The following is a 17,825-nucleotide window of genomic DNA, read 5'->3' as shown; positions in this document are numbered from 1 at the left end:
TGTGGCCTTGCTGTTCACTTTGCCACTGTAGCCCATGACTCATGGAGGTCTGTTTCCCAGACAGGATTAGGGGCTTCCCATACCCTACTTGGACCCCACATGGTGGAAGGATAGGTCAGCTCAGGGTCATGTCATGAATCCACACCTTGGCTTCCTGTGAGTCGGTCTGTCCCAGACCATCTTGAGCACCCATCCCTCAGTGCAGCTAGCAGGGGCAGGTACAGGGGCCTTTCCCAGTATGGCGAGGGGAAGGCAGTGGCCTGGGGTTCAGACCTGGACCTGGCCCAGTGGGGGCCTCTGGAGGATGGGAGCAAGAACGGGGCCCAGTCTGCCCTGTGAGGTGATGGGCAGGGAAAAGAACAGGCTCTGTCTGGTCTGATTTGAAGGTTTATTCTTGCTTTATGGTTGGCAGGGGGGTGAATCTGAAAGGGGAATAAGAAAGCAAACAATTTGATGTGGGGCTGGGCACGGTGGGTGGGGCAGCTCCAGGTCCTCCCAGCTGTATGGGTCAGTTTGGGGGAGGGTGGTAGGCAGGAACAGGCTGGGTACCACTTCTAGTCGCTGAGCTGGAGGGGCGCACCGTCCAGCGGGTGCCACAGCTCCAGTCGGCAGTCACTGCGGCCCAGGCATTCACACCAGTGCTGCTGACGTTCCCCACCGGCCTGGCTACTCAGCTGGACCCCACCTGGATTGGGGGACAGGAGTCAGGAGCCATGTGGGAGCCCATTGGGCCCCTCCCCCCGCTTCCCCACATTCTCACCAATGAAGTCGTCAGCTGTACCCAGGTCATAGTCCCATACAGACACCAGCAGTGTCTTCTGGGCCAGCTCCTCCCTTGGGCCTGCATAGAAGAATTCCTGCGGGGAAGAGGGCAGAAAGGCAGGAAAGAAGGGGCCTTGAGTCCTTTACAGACTCAGAAACAGGTGAGTTGCTCAGGTTAGAGGGGGCCTATGCTTTCTGGCTGAGAGAACATTGACCTCCCTAACCCTGGAAGACTGCCTCCACCTGGCCCTGGCCTACCTCATTGAACTCAGGGTTCAGGGTCTTCTTCCGAACACTGGTCTTGTATTTAGATCTCTTCCCCACATTTGGATGCAGGAAACTGGTTGGGAAGGATGGGATCAGGTTAGGTGTGGCCCCGGAGAGGGGCTCTACGGAACCCCCACTTTCCACCTGCCCTTCCACCCACTTATACTCACAGGCGAACAAAGGGGTCCGAATAGCCATTGGCATCCATGGGGGCAAGGTGGGCGCAACGCAGCACACCTACCAGCAAGCCGCCCTGCTGAGAGCTGTAGCACAGTGACAGCAGGATGCGCCCCCGCTCCTCCCCTGCCGCCTCCACCTCATCCTGCAGGGTAGGCTGTGGTCAGCCAGGTGCAACCACAAGCCTGCACACCCACCAGTGTCAGCTGAATGTAACAACTCAAGAAATCAGGGGCCAACAATTTAATGTCATGATTCAGTTTCCAAAAATAGTCACTGGCCTGGTGCCCTGGAAGGGAGCTTCCAGATCGGCCCTGTACCCTCCAGGGCCTGTGAAGGGGAGGGGCTTGCTCAGGCCATATTACTGGTGAGGTCAGGCCATCTTTGTCACTGAGGGGAAGGGCGCTGGAGTCTGAGTGGCACAAACATGCTAAGAGCTTCCTAGATGACCTCTTACCACCCTCTTCACCCCCCACCACCCAGGGGACCAGATTCTGAATGTCCTTTGCCACCCTCAGCCCCTGGTGAGGACTTGGGGAGGATGCCCGGGAAAAATGTGTTTCTCCCATACTTAAGGTAGGATTCAGTTCAGATAAAGCCCAACCACCTTGCTTACATTTTCTCAGTAAGGGAGTATTCCAGAAGCACCTGCCATGCACAGTGATGCTTCAGTGTGTGGGGTCTTGGACAGGAAGTGTGTGTCTCAGAGTGCCTGCCCCACCTGGGTGGGACTTGCCAGCCTGGCCTTGGCTAATTGGCAGGTGCAGCAACTTGCAGCCCCACCAGGGGGCAGGGCGGCAGCACCTGGCCCTAACCACCTAGAGGAGCTGGGGAGGGCCTGCCCTGAGCCTTGCAGGGCCCTCACTCTGCTGAGCTGGGGGTGGGGGTGGGGGTTCTGGCCATGCCTTTGGTCTTTGGCATGGAGCCTCTTGCAGTCATCTCTGCCTCTTGTAGCCCCTGTGTAGGGATACAAGCCCCAGGAGTGGTACCTACAATGCTTAGGGGTCAACCTAGAAGCCAGAGAGCCCCATCTGCTGTCCATTCTCTCCTGGACCTTGACCTGCCCTCCCAAATTGGGCCATGGACAGAACCCACCAGTTGCAGCCTCTGCTTCTACCTGGCCTACGTCTCTGCCTCCTGAGGGCTCTGCTTGTCCCAGCGCCCAGTGGCTGCTCTCAGTTGCCCTAGCCAGGGAGTCTCCCTCCCTGTCCAGGCACTGGGGTCCAGCTGTTCCCAGGGCATATGAATGCTAGGGCCTGTGAAGGAGATGGCTTCTCAGCGTCCCCAGGCCCACCTGGGCCTGGATCTACCCCCTCAGCCCACCTGAGGCCCTGCCTGATGCACATCTGCCTGGGCTCCCAGGTTGACCCCCCCCAATCCCTGCTTGGTCCCACTGCCCTACCCACCTCCTCATACAGGGACATGCCACGGGCTGTGTCGAGGCTCTTGGGCCTCTTGGTCTGAAAGAGCAAAGAGCCTGGTCAACTTGGCCAGATATTGCCCCTGCCCCCGTTCCCTTTCCAGCTTCCCCACCACAGGATCCTAGTCCCTATACCCCAACCTGTACCAGCCCCACTCACCAGCTTCCGCTTCTCCAGACACACATCAAAGCTCCTGGCTCGGTTGGGCACCAGCTTCCTCAGGGGTACCCGCAGCTCCCCCAGGGGAGGCGCCCGCCGCCGTCGCCGCAGCCGTGGGTCCTCACACACACACAGCCTGGTAGCCACTCAGGTCAGACCTAGCCAGGTCAGCTTCCCCCCACCCCCTACCTCGTCCTTGCCCCCTTGTGGCCCAGGCCCATTCCTCACCGCAGAGTCTTCCGCCCAGCATCCTGGCAGGTAAAGCCATGATAGGTGAGTGTCTCCTCCCAGACAGGGCCCCTTGTGCCCCGAACTGTGCGGGTCCGAAGCTGGCTGGCCTGGGGGCCAGGTAGAATGGATCAGGGCCTCCTTGGGCCTGGGGCCCCACCCCAGCCCACCTCCCTGGTAGGCCTCCAGTTGCACAAGCCAGTGATGGGGAGCTCCATGCCTGATATCTAGGCTTTGTCAGGAGGGACACAGCAGGGCCAGATGGGCATTCTAGGCTGGAGTGTGGCCAGGGGGCACCAGTAGGGGCCTGGGTCTCACCCTTACCTTGCTGGTCCCTGGCAGCAGATTGGCTTTGACATAGGTGTCCACAGAGCCTGAGGCCGGTGGCTTGAGCCCCTGAGAAAAGACAATGAATGTGGGACAGGCCTGTGGCCCAGGCTCTTGGCCCATAGACCCCTGCCCCCATCCTCACCTTGGCACGGTGAGCCGTGCAGTGCAGGGCGCTGTTGTCCGCATCAAAAAGAAGCGTGAACTCGAGGGTGCCCAGGGCAGCTAATGGCAGGTAGCAGGCAGGGTCAGCTCCTACCTCAACCCCACCCTACCCCCCAAATGGCACCATGCCTCCTGCCCAGCATCTCCTGGGTCGGATGCCTGGGATGCCTCAAACCCTACCCCTGGGGAGCTGGGCCAGGAGTGCTCCCCTTGTTCCCTGCCCCCACTCACTGCTGTCGTCTGAATCTCCTTCCGGCTCTGGGTCAGGCTGCAGCTGGGGTGCAGAGTGTATGGCAGGGGTCACTGCAGGGTGTGGGTCTAGGGTGGGCAGGCTGTGCTTAGTAAAGGGGTAGAAATGTGGGAAATAGTCGGAAATGAGGTGGATGGGCCGGATAGGGCCGGGGCTCACATCAATGGCCATGTGCTCCTGCATGCTGACCCGCGGTGGCCGCCCCCGGCTCACTGCCACCATGCCTGCCATGGGGGCTTGGGCATGGGGGAAGGGACTCAGAGGAGCCCCTGCGGACTGGAGACAGGGGGAATGCAGCGGGCCAAGGAACCTGAGTGGAGAGGCATCCCCGAGGGTTCGGAATGGGGTCTGGAATGGCAGCCAGGACCTGAGGACAAAGTGCAGGATCAGAGTAGGTGGGGCGGGGGAGAAGTGGGGGCTATGGCCCGAAGGGGGACCCCAGTCTGCTGGCAGTTAGGCCGGCGGCTACTCACCACTCTGTGAGCTCCTCCACCTGCTTTGGTTCGCGGAGTATAAGCCAGACTGAGGTGCCCGTTTAGAGCAAGAGGGTGAGCAAAGGGCCTCCCAGAGCTGGTGGGGAAGTGGGGGGGAAGAGGCGGGGCTCAGAGCTCATCTCCAGGGCTCCGGAGGCTGGCACCTCTCTGCCCTCAACCCCCAGGGTCCCTTTAGTGCAGGGGCTCAGCCTCCCACCTCCCTCACCCTGTTTCACACACTGTCACGGTTATTTTTACCATCATCATGCGCCCTGCTCCCAGGTGAGGAGTCTGGAGGGCCAGTGGTGACACGGGGTGTGAAGTGTGAGGGTGGTGGGAGGGGCCCATGAAGGAAGGTGTAGGTGAGGCAGGAGGGGTGCAGGGGGAGGGAGCACGCGGTGTGGGGGACACTTCAGGAGGTGTAGAGGGGGTGTGTGGGAGGTGAGGTGACAGGGCTCCTGTGGAGCGGGGAAGGGCGCCCAGGGAGAGGACTCCAAGGGGAGGGCGTCTGTAGCCTGGGCCTCTTGCAGCTCAAGCTTTTTCAAACAGGAATCCCATCACTTCAACACCCTGTGCTGCTTTCCCAGCCTGGAACAAAATCCTAACCTACCACTGAAGCGGGTTCCCTTGACACCCCAGGGTGGCCCCTGAGTGAGGGGGCCCCTCCCCACCCCCACACTGCTAATCTTGTGTCCTTGAATACCCCAACCTTTGCACATGTGCTACTCTTTCTGCCCCAACTTCCCTCCTTTGCCCTGGGCTGCCCTTGCCCACTTTTGGTGTCAAGGTCACTCTGCAGGGGAATTGGCTGATTTTTACCCAAACTTTTGTCTCTTCCCAGTGGTCCTCTGGAGATTGCCCCTCCCCTAGTCTCATCTAGGAGGCTTGTCCTCCTCTCTAGGCCTCAGCAGGCAGATCCTGCCAACCAATGAATTCCAACTACAGCAGACGCCGTGTGACAGGTTCAGGGAGGGCCAATGACGAATGAACAACTCTGGGTTAGAGCTTCTAGAGAAATGAAGCTCTGGTTCCTGTTGGTGGGATACTGGTGCTGTGCCATCCTAGAGCTGTTGCCCTCTCCTTATTTCTCATCCCCGCAGAGCAGGGATTCTCCAAGAGTGAGGCTGACACAGTGGAAGGCACAATTAGAGAAAGCGAGCCCCTGAGCCCTTGGATCCAGCCATGCCTGGAGCTAGTTTATCTCAAGTTTATCACCATTCCTCTTTTGGCAAAGTCAGCTAGTGGGTAGTTTCCTATCACCTGTCCTGGCTAATATTGCCCGGTCCACAATGACAAGGTTGGACTGCTTACCACCTCTCTCTGGTCTACATAATGTATAACTCCACTATTATCTGTGATTAATTAACGTACAGTCACATGATTACCTGTGTGACATACTCTGAGGTCTTCCCCAGACTGAGTCACCCCCAGAGGTCAGGGCAGCATCTGGCTGGTCCGAAGATATGGCACCGGCACAGTACTGGTGTGTGGGAGGAGCCTAGCATGTTGGAACTTTGCAGTAACATGCAGGGCTCCTCTTTGGATTCCTACAGCCCGACAAGGGGTCAGCTAGACACAGAGGAGGGAGCAGGAACTACAGTGTGTGGCTGAGTTTTCACTCTGGAGTCAGAGAGGGCTTGGCTCAAGTCCTAGCTTGGAATGACCTTGGGCAAGGTGTCCCCTCTCTCTGAGCCCTGCTCTCACCAGCCAGGGTCAACATTGGCCTCACCTCAGGGCTGTGGTGAGGGCCAAGTACCTGTACACAGTAAGCACTCACTGTAAGTGCCCACTGTTCAATAGGTAGCAGTGTGATTGGACAGAGGCACCCCAGTCAGGACAGAGGCACCCTGGGGTCTGCCCTAGGTCAAGGTCCCAATGCAGAAGAGACAGTTGCCACAGACTTGGTAAAGGCTCTTTATTCAGTCCTAGATTGAAGCTGGCCTGGCAATGTGAGGGAAGGGGCTGGTTATGGCCAGGCCTTTAGCCTGTGAGCCGCTTGGAGGTGGCCAGACAGGGCTGGTAGGCGCCAGGTGCCAGCAGCTGCAGGGTGAACTCAGTGATGACGGCCGTGAGCCCCCAGACACGGTGTGGCCCATGCAGGAAAACAGGCAGTGTGTAGCTGAAGTGGCCACGGTGGCAGAAGTGGGTGTACCCTTGGTTCTCCTCCTGTAGCAGGTGGGCCAGGGGTAGGGCAAATACCTGGTCCACCTGTGGGCAGGAGGCCGTAAGAGGGAGGACAGACGACTTGCCACTGCAGGCTCCCCACAATTGGTTGGCCCCCACCATCCCCCTACTCACCTCTTTGGGGTTGGGCCTGAGACTCTGGGGATCCAGTGGGCCCACGCCAGCAAGCACTGGTACCACAGTGGCCTTTTGCTGGGGCAGGAGGATGACAGGTAGTCAAGGGAGGCATGCCTCGGTGGAGCTTTGGGGCTGGGGAGAGGAGCCTGAGAGGAAGACCCCCACCTGGCCACCCAGAGGCTTTCAGCATTGGAAGCCCCTGCTCCTGAGCTCATTCCAGCCACACTAACTCAGAGCCCTTGAACTTGCTAGAGCCCTTCGGCCCTCTGGGCCTTTGCAGATTGTTCCCTTCACTTCGCTTTTACTACCCTAAAATCTCCCACTTGTCATCCAATCCCCACCTACCCTGTGAAGACTTCCACAACCCTTCTCCACCAAGCTGGGCAGAGCTGGCTTACCCTGGAGCCACCTCCAGCCCAGGACCTGAGCCTCAGTATCCCCCGGGAAAAGGAGCTAAGATAGCCTTGGCCCGTCCTTGATGGGTTGTGTGAGGATGGAATGTGACTGCCAGGCTGGTGCCTAGTGCTCCACCATGCTGTTTGCTGGCCAGAGGCCCTTATCACTCTGCTTGTCCCTGATGGTGGCCGCAGGGCCTGGCAGTCTTACCCTGTCGTGCACAGGCTGCAGGACACCCCACACATGCTCTTCAGGCACAGTAAGGCCCAGCTCCTCGCGGGTCTCCCTCAGAGCTGTATGCACCACATCCTGGTCAGTGGGGTCACATTTGCCACCTGGGAAACTGAACAAGCACAGGGAGCCTGGTCCTTGGTCTGTTGGGGCCATGGTGGGTGGGGGTGAAGCTGTGGCAGAGGGCTAGCTACCCGCCTAGCATCTTTTGTCTCTACCTCTAGTTTGTAGTGAGGCCGCGGGCAAGCCACGGTGACCTGTCCTGGCTCAGTTGCCCTCCCTGAACGCCAGGGCTGAGGGAGAGGCCTTGGAGCTCACACACGCAAGTTTTACCTATGGTGGCCGCAGTGGCGCTACGACCCTACTGTGTCCCCAGTTTCCACCGGGACGGGGGCGGGGGCAGGGCGGGAAGCCAGGCAGCCCCGCCCGGCGAGCTCCGTGTGCTCCCGGGCCCGAATCTCCCGGAGTCGCCGACAGGAGGCCGGGTCCTGCCTTCTCAGAGAGGTGTTCCGGCCCGAGGCGGTGCGGGACGCGCTTGGAGGGGTCCGGCGCGGCTCCAGGCGGGGGCGCCCACGGCGCCAGGCTCGGGGCGGAGGGACGCGGGGCGCGGCTCTCCCCAGCCCCGTTCCCCAGAGGCGGAAACCCAGGTTCGGAGACGCAGAGCGCCTGGCTCAGGTCCCCGCGGTGTCCGGGGGTCGGCGGCCTCCTCCCGGAAAGGACAGGAGTTCCCAGCCGTGTACCTGACGTCACCCTTGTGTCTCCCAACCAGGCGGCTGGACCGCAGCGTGTAGAGCAGCGCCGGGACCCCGCGCACCGAGCACAGCGGCACCAGCACTGCGGCCGCCGCGGGGCGCGCGCGGAGCCGGGCCGTGGCCCCCGCCAGCAGCCGCCGGCAGCGCCGCTCGCCCTCCGCGGACAGGTAGTCGGGCAGCATTCCCGCCCGGTGCCGCCGGGACGCGGAGGGCGCGGGGCCTCGGGAGGGGGCGCACCGCGAGCGCGCTCCGAGTCTCCGGGGAAGCTGGGCGGGGCCGCGGGAGGAGTCGCCCCGCCCCCGCCCCGTGAGCCCGCGGAGGTGGGGTGTGCCCTTGGGGGCGGAGCCTCGGCGGAGCGGGGCGGGGCCTGAGGGAGAGGGCTCGCCTCCAGTTGGTGGGGCGGGGCCGGAAGGGGCGGGTCCCGACGACTTGGCTTCCGGCCGGGGGCGGGCCTGGGGCCGGGGCGGAGCTGGCGTTGGTGGCCTAGAGCGTGTTCCCGGAGCGCCCGGCGTCGCGCTCGCCCCGGCTTCCCGGCCCGGCCCTTCTGACGGTGTCGGGCTTCGAGGCTTTGCCAGGCCCCGCCCCGCGTCCCTCCACGCTCGCCTGTGTCCGTCCCTCTTCTAAGGCCCCAAGGCGAGGTGCCCTAGGATGTTCGGAGTGGGTGTCTCGGGGACCCACGGGGCGCTCCGGAGGCCGAGGACGTCGGGGCTGCGGGAGGGGTGCCCAGCGGCTTCCCCTCCCGGCTCCTCCCCGGCCCTGTCCCTAGCAATTTATACTCCTTTCGGTGCTGGTTTATTTTTATTTATTTTTTTTTTAATTTTATTTATTTATTTATTTATGATAATCACACACAGAGAGAGAGAGAGGCAGAGACACAGGCAGAGGGAGAAGCAGGCTCCAGGCACCGGGAGCCCGACGTGGGATTCGATCCCGGGTCTCCAGGATCACGCCCTGGGCCAAAGGCAGGCGCTAAACCGCTGCGCCACCCAGGGATCCCTCGGTGCTGGTTTAAATGTTACCGTTCTGTGACGCACTCCTGCGTCGCTTGAGCCTGGATTGGATTCTCAAGTCCCTCCCCCTGCCCCCATCTTGGCCTGGCCCGAGTGGTCACTGCCTGTCCTGCTTCTGCATCCCTCCAGACCCTGGCTTCTGGAGGACCAGAGCACCCCAGTCTTGGGCACAGCACCTATGTGTGGGATGGCAGATGTCACCATGCTTTCCTTTGATTTTGAGCAGCCGCCTCTTTGCGGTGCAGTTTCAGTCCTCACCTGGACACAGAAGGCTGGGAGCAGAAACCGCAGCCTCACTCAGAGCCCGCCCCATGGCCGGAGCCAGCACCTTTGCCATCACTGTGCTCCAAGGAACCCACTGGCACTGCGCAGACCTTTGGGACCTCTGCAGCCCATTATCTGGGGTCTGAGTGTTCCTAAATCCCTCCACCCCAACCCCCAAGGAAAGAAGTGCTCTGACTACTCATGCCAAATGGTTTAATGTAAAGTAGGGCTTGGAGGAGTCACCCCTCAAGGTAGAAGAGGACAGCTTCTGGGGAGGGGCGGGGAGCTGGTTCCAATCCTGGAACTTTCTCTGCTTTGCTGTGCTCTGGGCAGGTAGCCTTCCTCTTTGGGCTTCCACCTGCCCTGCTCTCCTTGGGAGGGGACAGGGCCTCTGCAGAGGCAAGGCTGGAGGGAGTAATGTTCAGGGCAAGAGGAGTCTGTCCACAGGGCCCTCACCATCACTAAGGGTCCTGGACAGGCCCTAAGTGCATGGCAGTGGGGGACAGGAGCCCCAGCCTAGCTGGGAGGGGCAGGCCGTCCTGATCTCTGCCGGCCTGGATATTGGGCAGGGGGTATGGTGCTGGTCGCGCCTTAGGGATTCTGAGGGGACTTGGGGCTCCAGGGTACAGGCCGTGGTAGTTGAGGGGCTGGTAGGTGGCTGGAGGCAGCAGAGCCTCAGGGGGGGGCAGCAGCTGATGGTGCAGCCGGGCAGATGTCCTGGAGTTAGAGGCCGGAGCTTTGTTGGGGTCTGAAGGAGGACATGGTCAAAGTGGACCCCAGACCTCCCCACATCCTCAACCTCCCTGTTCCTTCCCTGCTCCCATCCCATTCCTCCCCTTTTCAGCCTTTGCCCTTGCTCTTCCTTCTCCCTCCCTTCTTTCCCACCTTCTCTCACTGTCCAAACCCTTCCTAGTTCAAGGCCCAGCTCAGGAGCCACCTCCTTCAGGAAGCCCACCTGACACCTCCCACCCCTGTTCTTAGCACCTTGTCCCTGTCCTGTTCTCTCTGCCCTTGGTCCTAATTGTCTCAGAAATCTCTGTTTCCTCCACTTTGGCTGAAGAGGTGCCCAGTGGGCTTGCTGAACATGCTGAAGCCCCAGGCTGAAGGCCCTGTGGCCCTGTCAGCTGACTTCCTGCCCATCACATGGGCTGTGAGCCTACTGGGTCTGTAAGCCTGGGGGCTAACCTTTCTCCTGCTCTGCGGGGCCTGTCAGCAGGCAGGAGCTGAGGCTGCTGGGACTCCGGGCCGGAATGCTGAGCAGGGTTCGGGAAGATACAGTCCTGAGGATGGGACAAACAAGAATGGAGGCAGGAGGTCAAGCGGGGAGCCCAGGCCAAGGGACGTGATCAGTCAAACAGGACCCCAGGACGAGTCAGTGGATATGACCCTCCCAGCAGGGCAGGAGGATTTAGAAGAGGCCTGGGGACAGGGGTGAGGGGCTGGTTTAAGGGCAGCCAGGTGGAGATGCCAGGCCCAGACAGTACCAGGAGTCCGAGTCGGTCTCCCTGAAGCCCTTGGCAAAAGGGTTGCTGGCGATCTTCAGCTGGGTGATCTGCAGAGGAGAAAGTGTGGTTATGGGCCAGCCCCCAAGCCAGGGACAGGCTGCGGGGCCCCAGGCTCAGCCACCCCGTCTCCCTGGATGCCCTAAACAGGAGGCTCTGGGACCTGGGCCCCTCAGCCCGGGAGCCATAGAGCCAGTGGGCACAAGGGCAGGGGAATGACCGAGGGCAGGGGTCTGCTGCGTCCTAGGGGAGGAGAGAGGGCAGGGCTCTGTGAGCATGTGGGAGCCCAGAGCCTGGGGCCTCAGTCTCCGTCCCTGTGAAATGGGCCCCACCCACCCGGTGGTTCTGATAGGCTGTGACGGCCGTGAACTGGGTCTCCGTGAAGATGAAAGACTTGAAGTTCTCCTGCGCGTAGCGCTCGCTGTCCTTGCGAGGGTCCACGAAGACCACGTGGAAGCGGGGCTGGTAGCGGTGCATGGAGTTGAGAATGATCTGTGGGGGGTTGCGGAAGGCGGTGTGCAGGGGAGCAGCGGCAGCCCCCCCCCCGAGGCTAAGTCCTCTCTGGGGCGGGAAAGCTGCCCGGTGGGGGGGGGTCTGGGGGGGGCGCAGAGTCTGGCCGGGAGAGCCCGAGGTTCTGCAGCAAAGGCCCCTTGTGTCTGAGCGTCTCTGCCACTTTGCGTTCTCCCACACCCACGCCTCGCTGTCAGCTTTACTTTCGGAAATATCCAGAACCTGACCACCTCTGCCACCCAACCGTCTCCACCTGGCCTGGCTGCCGTCATGTCCCCCTGGATTTCCTCAGCTGCCTCCTGACTGGTCTCCCTGCGTCCTCGCAGCTTCCCTGTCCATTCTGCGCACAGCAACCCCAGTGAGCTGCAGCATGTCACCCCCGACTCAAAGGTCTCCTGTGCCCACTGCGTAGAGTAAAAGCCAGAACCCTCTCCACAGCCAGCTGGCCGCGCAGATCAGCCCTGGCAGCTTCGGGGTCTCTTTCCCTCCTTCTCCCTTACTCACCCCACTTCAGCTACGTACGTGAGGAGCCTCCTTGCACTTCCCCTTCACTGGCCAAACATTCTGCAACCTCAGGGCCTTTGCACTTACTGTCCCTTCCCCTGCAACAGCTCCCACTTCTGGTACACAGGCTCCCTTCCCCATTTCCTTTAGATCTCTCTTCAAATATTGCCTCAGTGGCTTCTAGAACCCCCTGAACGGAACTTTCACCTCTGTCTCAGCCCCCCTCCCTGGTTCCTTTTTCTCCTGGCATTTGTCACCATCTGAGACACTGCACACAGGGCAGTCTGGATTCTTTGCTCACCACCTGCATCCCTCCCCATGGAGGCAGGGATCTTTGTTTGACAAAGTGGCAACCATGCTGTATTCCTGCACCTACCATGGGCCTGGCCCCCTCTACAAAGAGGACAGTGTTTGCTGGAACATTCCCACACCTCCAGCCCACTTACCCACCTGCTTGGACAGTCCCCTCTGCTGTCCAGCCCACAGCCAGGTGAACTTCGCCCCCAGCATTGGTCATCAGTAGGGGTTGGGGGTGCTTCAAGGCTCTGCGCATCAGAGGTGCAGCTAGCCCTGGTCTCAGGCTTTGTTATGACCAGGCCCCAGTGTCCCCAGCCCTGGCCTAACCCCTCCCTACTGTGGCTGGGGCCTCACGTGGCCATTGTCGTCCAGCAGGTTGTTGGTCAGCTTGAGCTTGTCAAAGGACACAATCTGGCGCATCCACTGCGCGCCCTTGGCCGGCGAGTCCGGGTGGAAGTGCACACGACCTGGCGTGACCGGGTCTGCTTTGCCTGCCACCAGCCAGGCTGAGCTGTGAAAGGCGTACCTGGAGAGCAGAGCAATGGCAGGGGTGCTCCATCTGCACCCCACAGCACTCATCTGCTGCCCCTACCTGGAGCCAGGACTTGCAGGACAGAGGGGCCGTCCCTCAGCATAACTGCCCATGCACTGTCCCCGTCTCACACATGAGGATGGGAGAGCCCTGAACGCTGTCTGGCTTGAGTTCCCTCTGCCTGCCCAGGCTAGCCCAGAGCTGGGCTCCCCCCTGCCATCGGGCTTCCACTGGTGCCCCAGGACTGGCCTCCCTGCCACTGCTCCAACTGGCCCCTGGCTCAGCCCCTGCTATCTGAGCTGCTTCCCCGGCTAGCCCCCAGACCTGTATCTTTTGTCATCCAGAGGCACGAAGTCCATGAGTAGGGCGTAGTCCGCCAGCGTGTCCATGCCCAGGATCTTCACCTGGAAGGTGGGAAACATCCTCCTGCAGGGGACAGGTGCTCAGCAGCCCAAATGCGGCTCCAGCATGGCCCCCTGTCCCCGCCACGCACGCCCCCACTCTTCACACCTGCCTGCCTTGGTGACAATCATCTCTGTGCCCAGCTGGTTGAATTCCTCCCAAAGAGCCTTCATCTCCAGCTGAACTGTCACGCTGGACACACGTGGGTTCTTGGGGCCCTGCTTGCTGGGCTCAACTGTGGCTTGGGCCCCGGTCGAAGGGTCTGACGAGAATGGGGAGTCCAGCCGGGGCTCCCAGCTGCAGCTGGTCATGGGCAGGGTGTAGGGCTCTGAGGACGCAAGTACCCCGAGGCCAGCAGACAGGAAGGCTGGGGAGAGAGGGTGAAAGTGTGGGCCCCTCTTGCTCACCCTTATGCCACCAAGCCAGCTCCTTCAGGCTGCACTTAGGTGCCTCTTCCTCCAGGAAGCCCTTCCTGACTGCCAGGCCTGTGTTCCCATAGTGCCCCTGACTGCGCATCACTTCATGAGGTAATTGCTGACTTAAAGCTCCTGGAGGCCAGAGACAGGGCCTGTTTCCCCAGGGAGTCTTTGAGTCATCAAGTGGCCTCATGGCCTTAAGTTGTTTCACTTCCCAGACCCTCAGTTTCCATATCTGTCACAAGTGGTTCTTAATACCTGCCTCATAGGGTCAACGTGAGGATTTGTGAGGACGACGCATGCAGTGCCTGGCACACAGCAGACCCTTTAAAAAGGACCCCTGTTATGCATGATAGGATATGTGAGGTTGTGGGAGTTGGGGATGAGCGTCTTAGCTCCGTGGGGACCCCGCTGCCCGGTGCTGCTCCAGGAGATCTGAGCCGAGAGGAGATCCTGGAATCACCACTGGAGACCCTCACCCATGTCTGACTTCAAAAACCTGCCCAAACTAACTCTGGCAGCCCATCCTAATGTCTTCCTGCTCTGGCCTCCTCACGTTTTCCTAAAAATGCCATTTAAAAAAATGATTTTGTTTATTCATGAGAGACACATAGAGAGAGGCAGAGACATGGGCAGAGGGAGAAGCAGGCTCCCTGCAGAGAACCGGATGCAGGACTCGATCCTAGGCCCCCAGGATCCACCCAAGTGTCCCCAAAATGCCATTTTTTTTAATGTACAATCCTGGCACAAGCCTTGGCCAAAAGTTTTGCCACCTTCTACTCTTAAAAAAAAACAAACTTAACTACAATGAGATACTACTTTACGTCTGTAAGGATGGTTATTACCAAAAACGAAACAAAAAGGAACAACCAAACAAAAACAAGTGTTGGTGTGGACGTGGAGAAGTTGGAGCCCTGTGCATTGCTGGCCAGATGTAAAAAGGTGCGGCTGCTGGAAAATAAAATTTCTGTATGATCCAGCAATTCCATTTCTGGGAGCAAGGACCCTAACAGATATGTGTACCTGAGTGTTCACAGCAGCATTAATCCCAATAGCCAGAAGGTGGAAGCACCTCAAGTGTCCGCTGATGAAAGGATGGATGAGCATAGTATGGTCTATCCAGACAATGGAATATTATTCCTCCTTAAAAAGGAAGGACATTCTGCAGTATGCTACAGCATGCATGGACCTTGAGGACGTTATGCCAAGTGAAATAAGCCAGATAGACACAAAAGGACAAATCCTGTGTGATTCCATTTATAAGAGGTCCCTAGAATCCTCAGATTCATCCACCAGGAGTAGCATGGTGGTTGCCAGGGGCGGAGACCACGGGAGGGAGAGTGAGCGTTGAATGCAGACAGAGTTGCAGTTTTGCAAGATGCAAAAGTTCTAGAGGTGGATGGAGGTGATGAGTGCACAGCAGTGTGGATGTACTTAATGCCATCAGAATGTCCACTTAAAAAATGGCTAAAATGGAAATTTTTATGTTCTGTACCTTTTACCACAATATAAAAATTAAAACCAGAAAAAAAAAATCCTGAAAAACAGACTATTAGTCTGTAGCAGCCCCCAAAGGGCCTAGAGCCTGGTAAAACTGAGATCCCCTGGGCAGATGTGGATTTTGGTGTCGGATGGATGGACAGACAGATGGGTGGAAGGAGATTCCTGGGGTGGTATACGTGTCATGAGCTAACAGTTGGGCAGCGCCTGGCCAGGGCTGGCACACAGTAGGTGCCTCATCTGAGTGTGGGGCTCAGGGCTGGTGGCCCCATATTTAGCAGCCCTGAGGACTTCAAATGAAAGGTGACACCTCACTAAAGCCCCCAGGAGTTCGGGAGTCTGGGAATGGGTGGGTCTCTCTGAGAGGGGATGGGCCACACTAGGTGTGCGTCCCCCAGAAAGGCATGAAAGGAGGATGGGTTGATGGCCCCCACCACCCGGACCAGGCCATCAGACAGGCCATTGTTCAGCTGCCCTGTGCAGATCCACCATCCACGTAGCTAGCACCAGCTCCAGGATCCTGTGGGTCCCAAGGGAGAGGCTCATGGCTTCCCTGGGCCTGGGGCCTTTGCAGGCTGGTCACCCATCCCCTGCCCCTCTAGGTCAACGTGCCACCCCTGAGTGCTCTCAGAAACCCAGGAAGGGCCTGTCCCTTCCCTTGGGGTCAGGATTTGACAATTTCCCACAAGCATGGAGTCAGGTCTGAAGGGGAAATTAGAGGTTTCTTGTCTGGCCCCCCACCTCGATACTCAATGGGTGAGGCCCAGAGAGGGGAGGGGACAGGCTCAGGGTCATCCATGCCTAAGAAGGCTTTCCCTTTCTAGAAATGACTCCATTACCCCACCTGTCAGTACCCCCCATATTTGTACCCGGGTGAGCCCATCAACCCTGCCCTGGTGGGATCTGAGACTCAATGTGGGGAGCCCCTGCCCCATCCTCCTGCCTAGAACCCGGGCCCAGAGGGATTTCTTTGGTCCCCACACCTGGTCCCTGCCCTGCCCCGTTCACCCTGGAGCCTGAGCCCAGCCACCGGGCCACCTTGGCTGCCTGCACCATACCTGCCATGGGGACAGCCTGGACGTTGGTTCCCGGAGGAGGGCCGGCTGCCGCTGCCACCCAAGGGGGCCCTGCCCGCTGGGAGGATGGTCAGCCCCTCCTGGTGTCCCGGCCCAATCAGCGGCACAGCTCCGTTCTGCAGGGCCGTCCTTCCCTCCGAGCGATCACTCAGGTCCCGCTTCTCCACCGGAGCCAGGCACCGGGTCTCTGCGGAGGGGGCCCCCGGTTCTGGGGGTATGCAGGGCCCCTTGTCCAAACCCCACTCAGAATGGACTGCACGAGGCTGCTGGCTGGGCTTGTCCAGCTCCAGGCGTGTGCTGTGTGGGAGGAGGGCAGGTGGGAAGAAGGCTCTGACGTTGCAAAGCCTCCTCTCCCCCTCCCGGCCCTCTCTCCCGGCTCCCTCCGTTCCCCAGCTCGGAGACCCCCAGCCCTCCCAATCAATGGACCCAGGCGCAGGGTGGGGGCCCATCTTGAGGACCTGCTGGGGCCCAGGCCCTGTGACAGGAGGGGCTCGGTGCCTACAGGGCCTGAGGGCAGCTGGGGAGGCCTCGGAAGCCACAGGAGCTTGAGGGCTGGATGGCAGAGGTGGTGCCCTCTCACTGGGACCCCATCCCTGACCTGGGGTTGCTGGTGTGGCGTGGCCCGGAAACTGGGGCAGCAAACACAAGGGGGCAGCACCAGCAAGTGCTGGCAGAGGTGGAGCCCCTGGACTGGGTGGCAGGAAGCTGGGGCTTGCCCATGCTCTGACTCATGAGCTGTGCAATGCTGCTGGATTCCTGACAGTCTCTGTGCCTCGGTTTCCCCAACTGTAGTAAGTGCATACTCTCTCCTATCTGGGATGGACAGTGGTGCGCTGTTTCTATCCTGACTGACAGTGCCTGCGTAGTCCCCACAGGGTGGGAGCCCGGCCCAGGTCAGGGGTCACCGGGGCAGGTGTCTGCTCTGCCCAAGGTCTGTGTGCTCTATCCAGCCTGACCAGGCACCTTCTCCAGGCTGCCCCTGCTTGTCTGGGCTGGCCATTAGGGGACACACAGATCACTGGTCAGAAAGGCAAGAGGGGCGGGGCTACCCCCAAATTGGTTGCTATCAATTGATAATGCTGTTTGGCCATTTCATCCCTGCCATATGGCCCAAGGAGGGTTATCAGGCTAGACCCCAAGCTAGCCCTCTCTGGGAGTGGGTATTCCAGCCCCCAGGGCAGCACTAGGCGACAGCACCTCAGCTGTGCTCTGCATACTTGACTTGGGTCCCCAAGGCAGGCTAAACAGCCCCCCAACACATCTCCACTGGGGACGTGGGGCAGGCAGAGGCCCATACCTGGGAGTGGGCATGGAGCGACCAAGGGTCAGGGGGGCTGCTTTTCTCCACGATGACACCCCGGCTCCCCCTGGAGCCTCATGCCAGGGGGTAGACCTCTCCTCCCTTCAGCTTAGGGACCAAGACCCTGCCTTGGTCTCCTACACCCCAGATCCCTGCTTGCCGAGCTGGGAGAGATGGGTGGACCCCTGGTGCAGAGCCATGCCCAGTTTTGGAGTTTGCTGTGGGGCAAGATCGGGGTGGGGGGTGCGGTTCTCTGTGCTTGTGAGGGTCCCAACAGCATTCAGGGGCCACCCAGTGGGGTGTGGCCAGCCATGCCGCACTGTCCCAGGATCCACGGTGGGGCCAGTGGGAGAGGGGAGAGATGGTGGGGGGGGGCTTGGGAGATTCGCACCAATCCTGGGGGGCACCCCCTCAGCCGAGGCTCCCCGGAGTGGGCTGGCCCGCGGTTCTGGAGGCTACTGATTGTGTGTGTGTGTGTGTGTGTGTGTGTGTGTGTGTGTGTTGTGTGTGTGTGCGTACTTGCATGCAGCTCTGATCTGTGTGATGGGAAACACCCCCTCACAGTATTTGAGCACACTGACATGCCGACCCACATGCACACAG

At 60.0% G+C, this 17,825-nt stretch overlaps 3 protein-coding genes across 6 annotated transcripts; all 3 read right to left on the bottom strand.

Moving 5' to 3' along the window:
• Positions 1-369: 369 nt before the first annotated feature.
• On the bottom strand, positions 370-2,560 carry LOC611813 (double C2-like domain-containing protein gamma). Its single transcript, XM_038563734.1, has 4 exons — positions 1,200-2,560; positions 1,021-1,102; positions 761-857; positions 370-685 (listed from the first exon to the last, which is right to left on the bottom strand). Exons 1-4 carry the CDS (start codon positions 1,235-1,237, stop codon positions 555-557), a joined length of 348 nt encoding a protein of 115 aa, XP_038419662.1. The 5' UTR covers positions 1,238-2,560; the 3' UTR covers positions 370-554.
• Positions 2,561-6,129: 3,569 nt separating this feature from the next.
• On the bottom strand, positions 6,130-8,106 carry NUDT8 (nudix hydrolase 8). The gene is made up of 4 exons (XM_038563733.1): positions 7,898-8,106; positions 7,137-7,269; positions 6,528-6,605; positions 6,130-6,437 (listed from the first exon to the last, which is right to left on the bottom strand). The coding sequence occupies exons 1-4, from the start codon at positions 8,089-8,091 to the stop codon at positions 6,210-6,212; spliced, it is 633 nt and encodes a 210-aa protein (XP_038419661.1). The 5' UTR covers positions 8,092-8,106; the 3' UTR covers positions 6,130-6,209.
• A 1,273-nt stretch (positions 8,107-9,379) lies between these two features.
• On the bottom strand, positions 9,380-11,881 carry TBX10 (T-box transcription factor 10). 4 transcript variants are annotated; one of them, XM_038563728.1, is made up of 5 exons: positions 11,787-11,881; positions 11,022-11,177; positions 10,668-10,735; positions 10,369-10,463; positions 9,380-9,931 (listed from the first exon to the last, which is right to left on the bottom strand). In XM_038563728.1, exons 1-5 carry the CDS (start codon positions 11,838-11,840, stop codon positions 9,645-9,647), a joined length of 660 nt encoding a protein of 219 aa, XP_038419656.1. In that variant the 5' UTR covers positions 11,841-11,881; the 3' UTR covers positions 9,380-9,644. The 4 variants fall into 4 exon arrangements, with proteins under 4 accessions (XP_038419656.1, XP_038419655.1, XP_038419657.1 ...); XM_038563727.1 differs by having other exon boundaries at positions 11,718-11,869; XM_038563729.1 differs by having other exon boundaries at positions 11,022-11,147; positions 11,787-11,855.
• Positions 11,882-17,825: the final 5,944 nt, after the last annotated feature.

The sequence above is a fragment of the Canis lupus genome, chromosome 18 (genome assembly GCF_011100685.1).
Source record: "Canis lupus familiaris isolate Mischka breed German Shepherd chromosome 18, alternate assembly UU_Cfam_GSD_1.0, whole genome shotgun sequence".
Classification (NCBI taxonomy): Eukaryota; Metazoa; Chordata; class Mammalia; order Carnivora; family Canidae; genus Canis; species Canis lupus.
Note: the sequence above shows the minus strand (reverse complement) of the source record. Positions and strands in the feature narration are given on the sequence as shown.

What these genes read in the sequence shown, in the direction of transcription:
- LOC611813 (XM_038563734.1), bottom strand. Translation starts at nt 1,237, where the DNA reads ATGGATGCCAATGGCTATTCGGACCCCTTTGTTCGCCT. An exon ending in TGAACCCTGAGTTCAATGAG is followed by an intron (nt 858 to 1,020) that starts GTAGGCCAGGGC and finishes TCTTCCCCGCAG; the next exon opens with GAATTCTTCTATGCAGGCCC. An exon ending in TACAGCTGACGACTTCATTG is followed by an intron (nt 686 to 760) that starts GTGAGAATGTGG and finishes CCCCCAATCCAG; the next exon opens with GTGGGGTCCAGCTGAGTAGC.
- TBX10 (XM_038563727.1), bottom strand. Translation starts at nt 11,840, where the DNA reads ATGGGGAAGGGAGCCTGTGTACCAGAAGTGGGAGCTGTTGCAGGGGAA. An exon ending in AGTGCAAGGAGGCTCCTCAC is followed by an intron (nt 11,178 to 11,717) that starts GTACGTAGCTGA and finishes AACCCCCCACAG; the next exon opens with ATCATTCTCAACTCCATGCA. An exon ending in GAGACCGACTCGGACTCCTG is followed by an intron (nt 10,464 to 10,667) that starts GTACTGTCTGGG and finishes TCCCATCCTCAG; the next exon opens with GACTGTATCTTCCCGAACCC.
- NUDT8 (XM_038563733.1), bottom strand. Translation starts at nt 8,091, where the DNA reads ATGCTGCCCGACTACCTGTCCGCGGAGGGCGAGCGGCGCTGCCGGCGG. An exon ending in TGCAGCCTGTGCACGACAGG is followed by an intron (nt 6,606 to 7,136) that starts GTAAGACTGCCA and finishes CTCCTGCCCCAG; the next exon opens with CAAAAGGCCACTGTGGTACC. An exon ending in TCAGGCCCAACCCCAAAGAG is followed by an intron (nt 6,438 to 6,527) that starts GTGAGTAGGGGG and finishes TCCTGCCCACAG; the next exon opens with GTGGACCAGGTATTTGCCCT.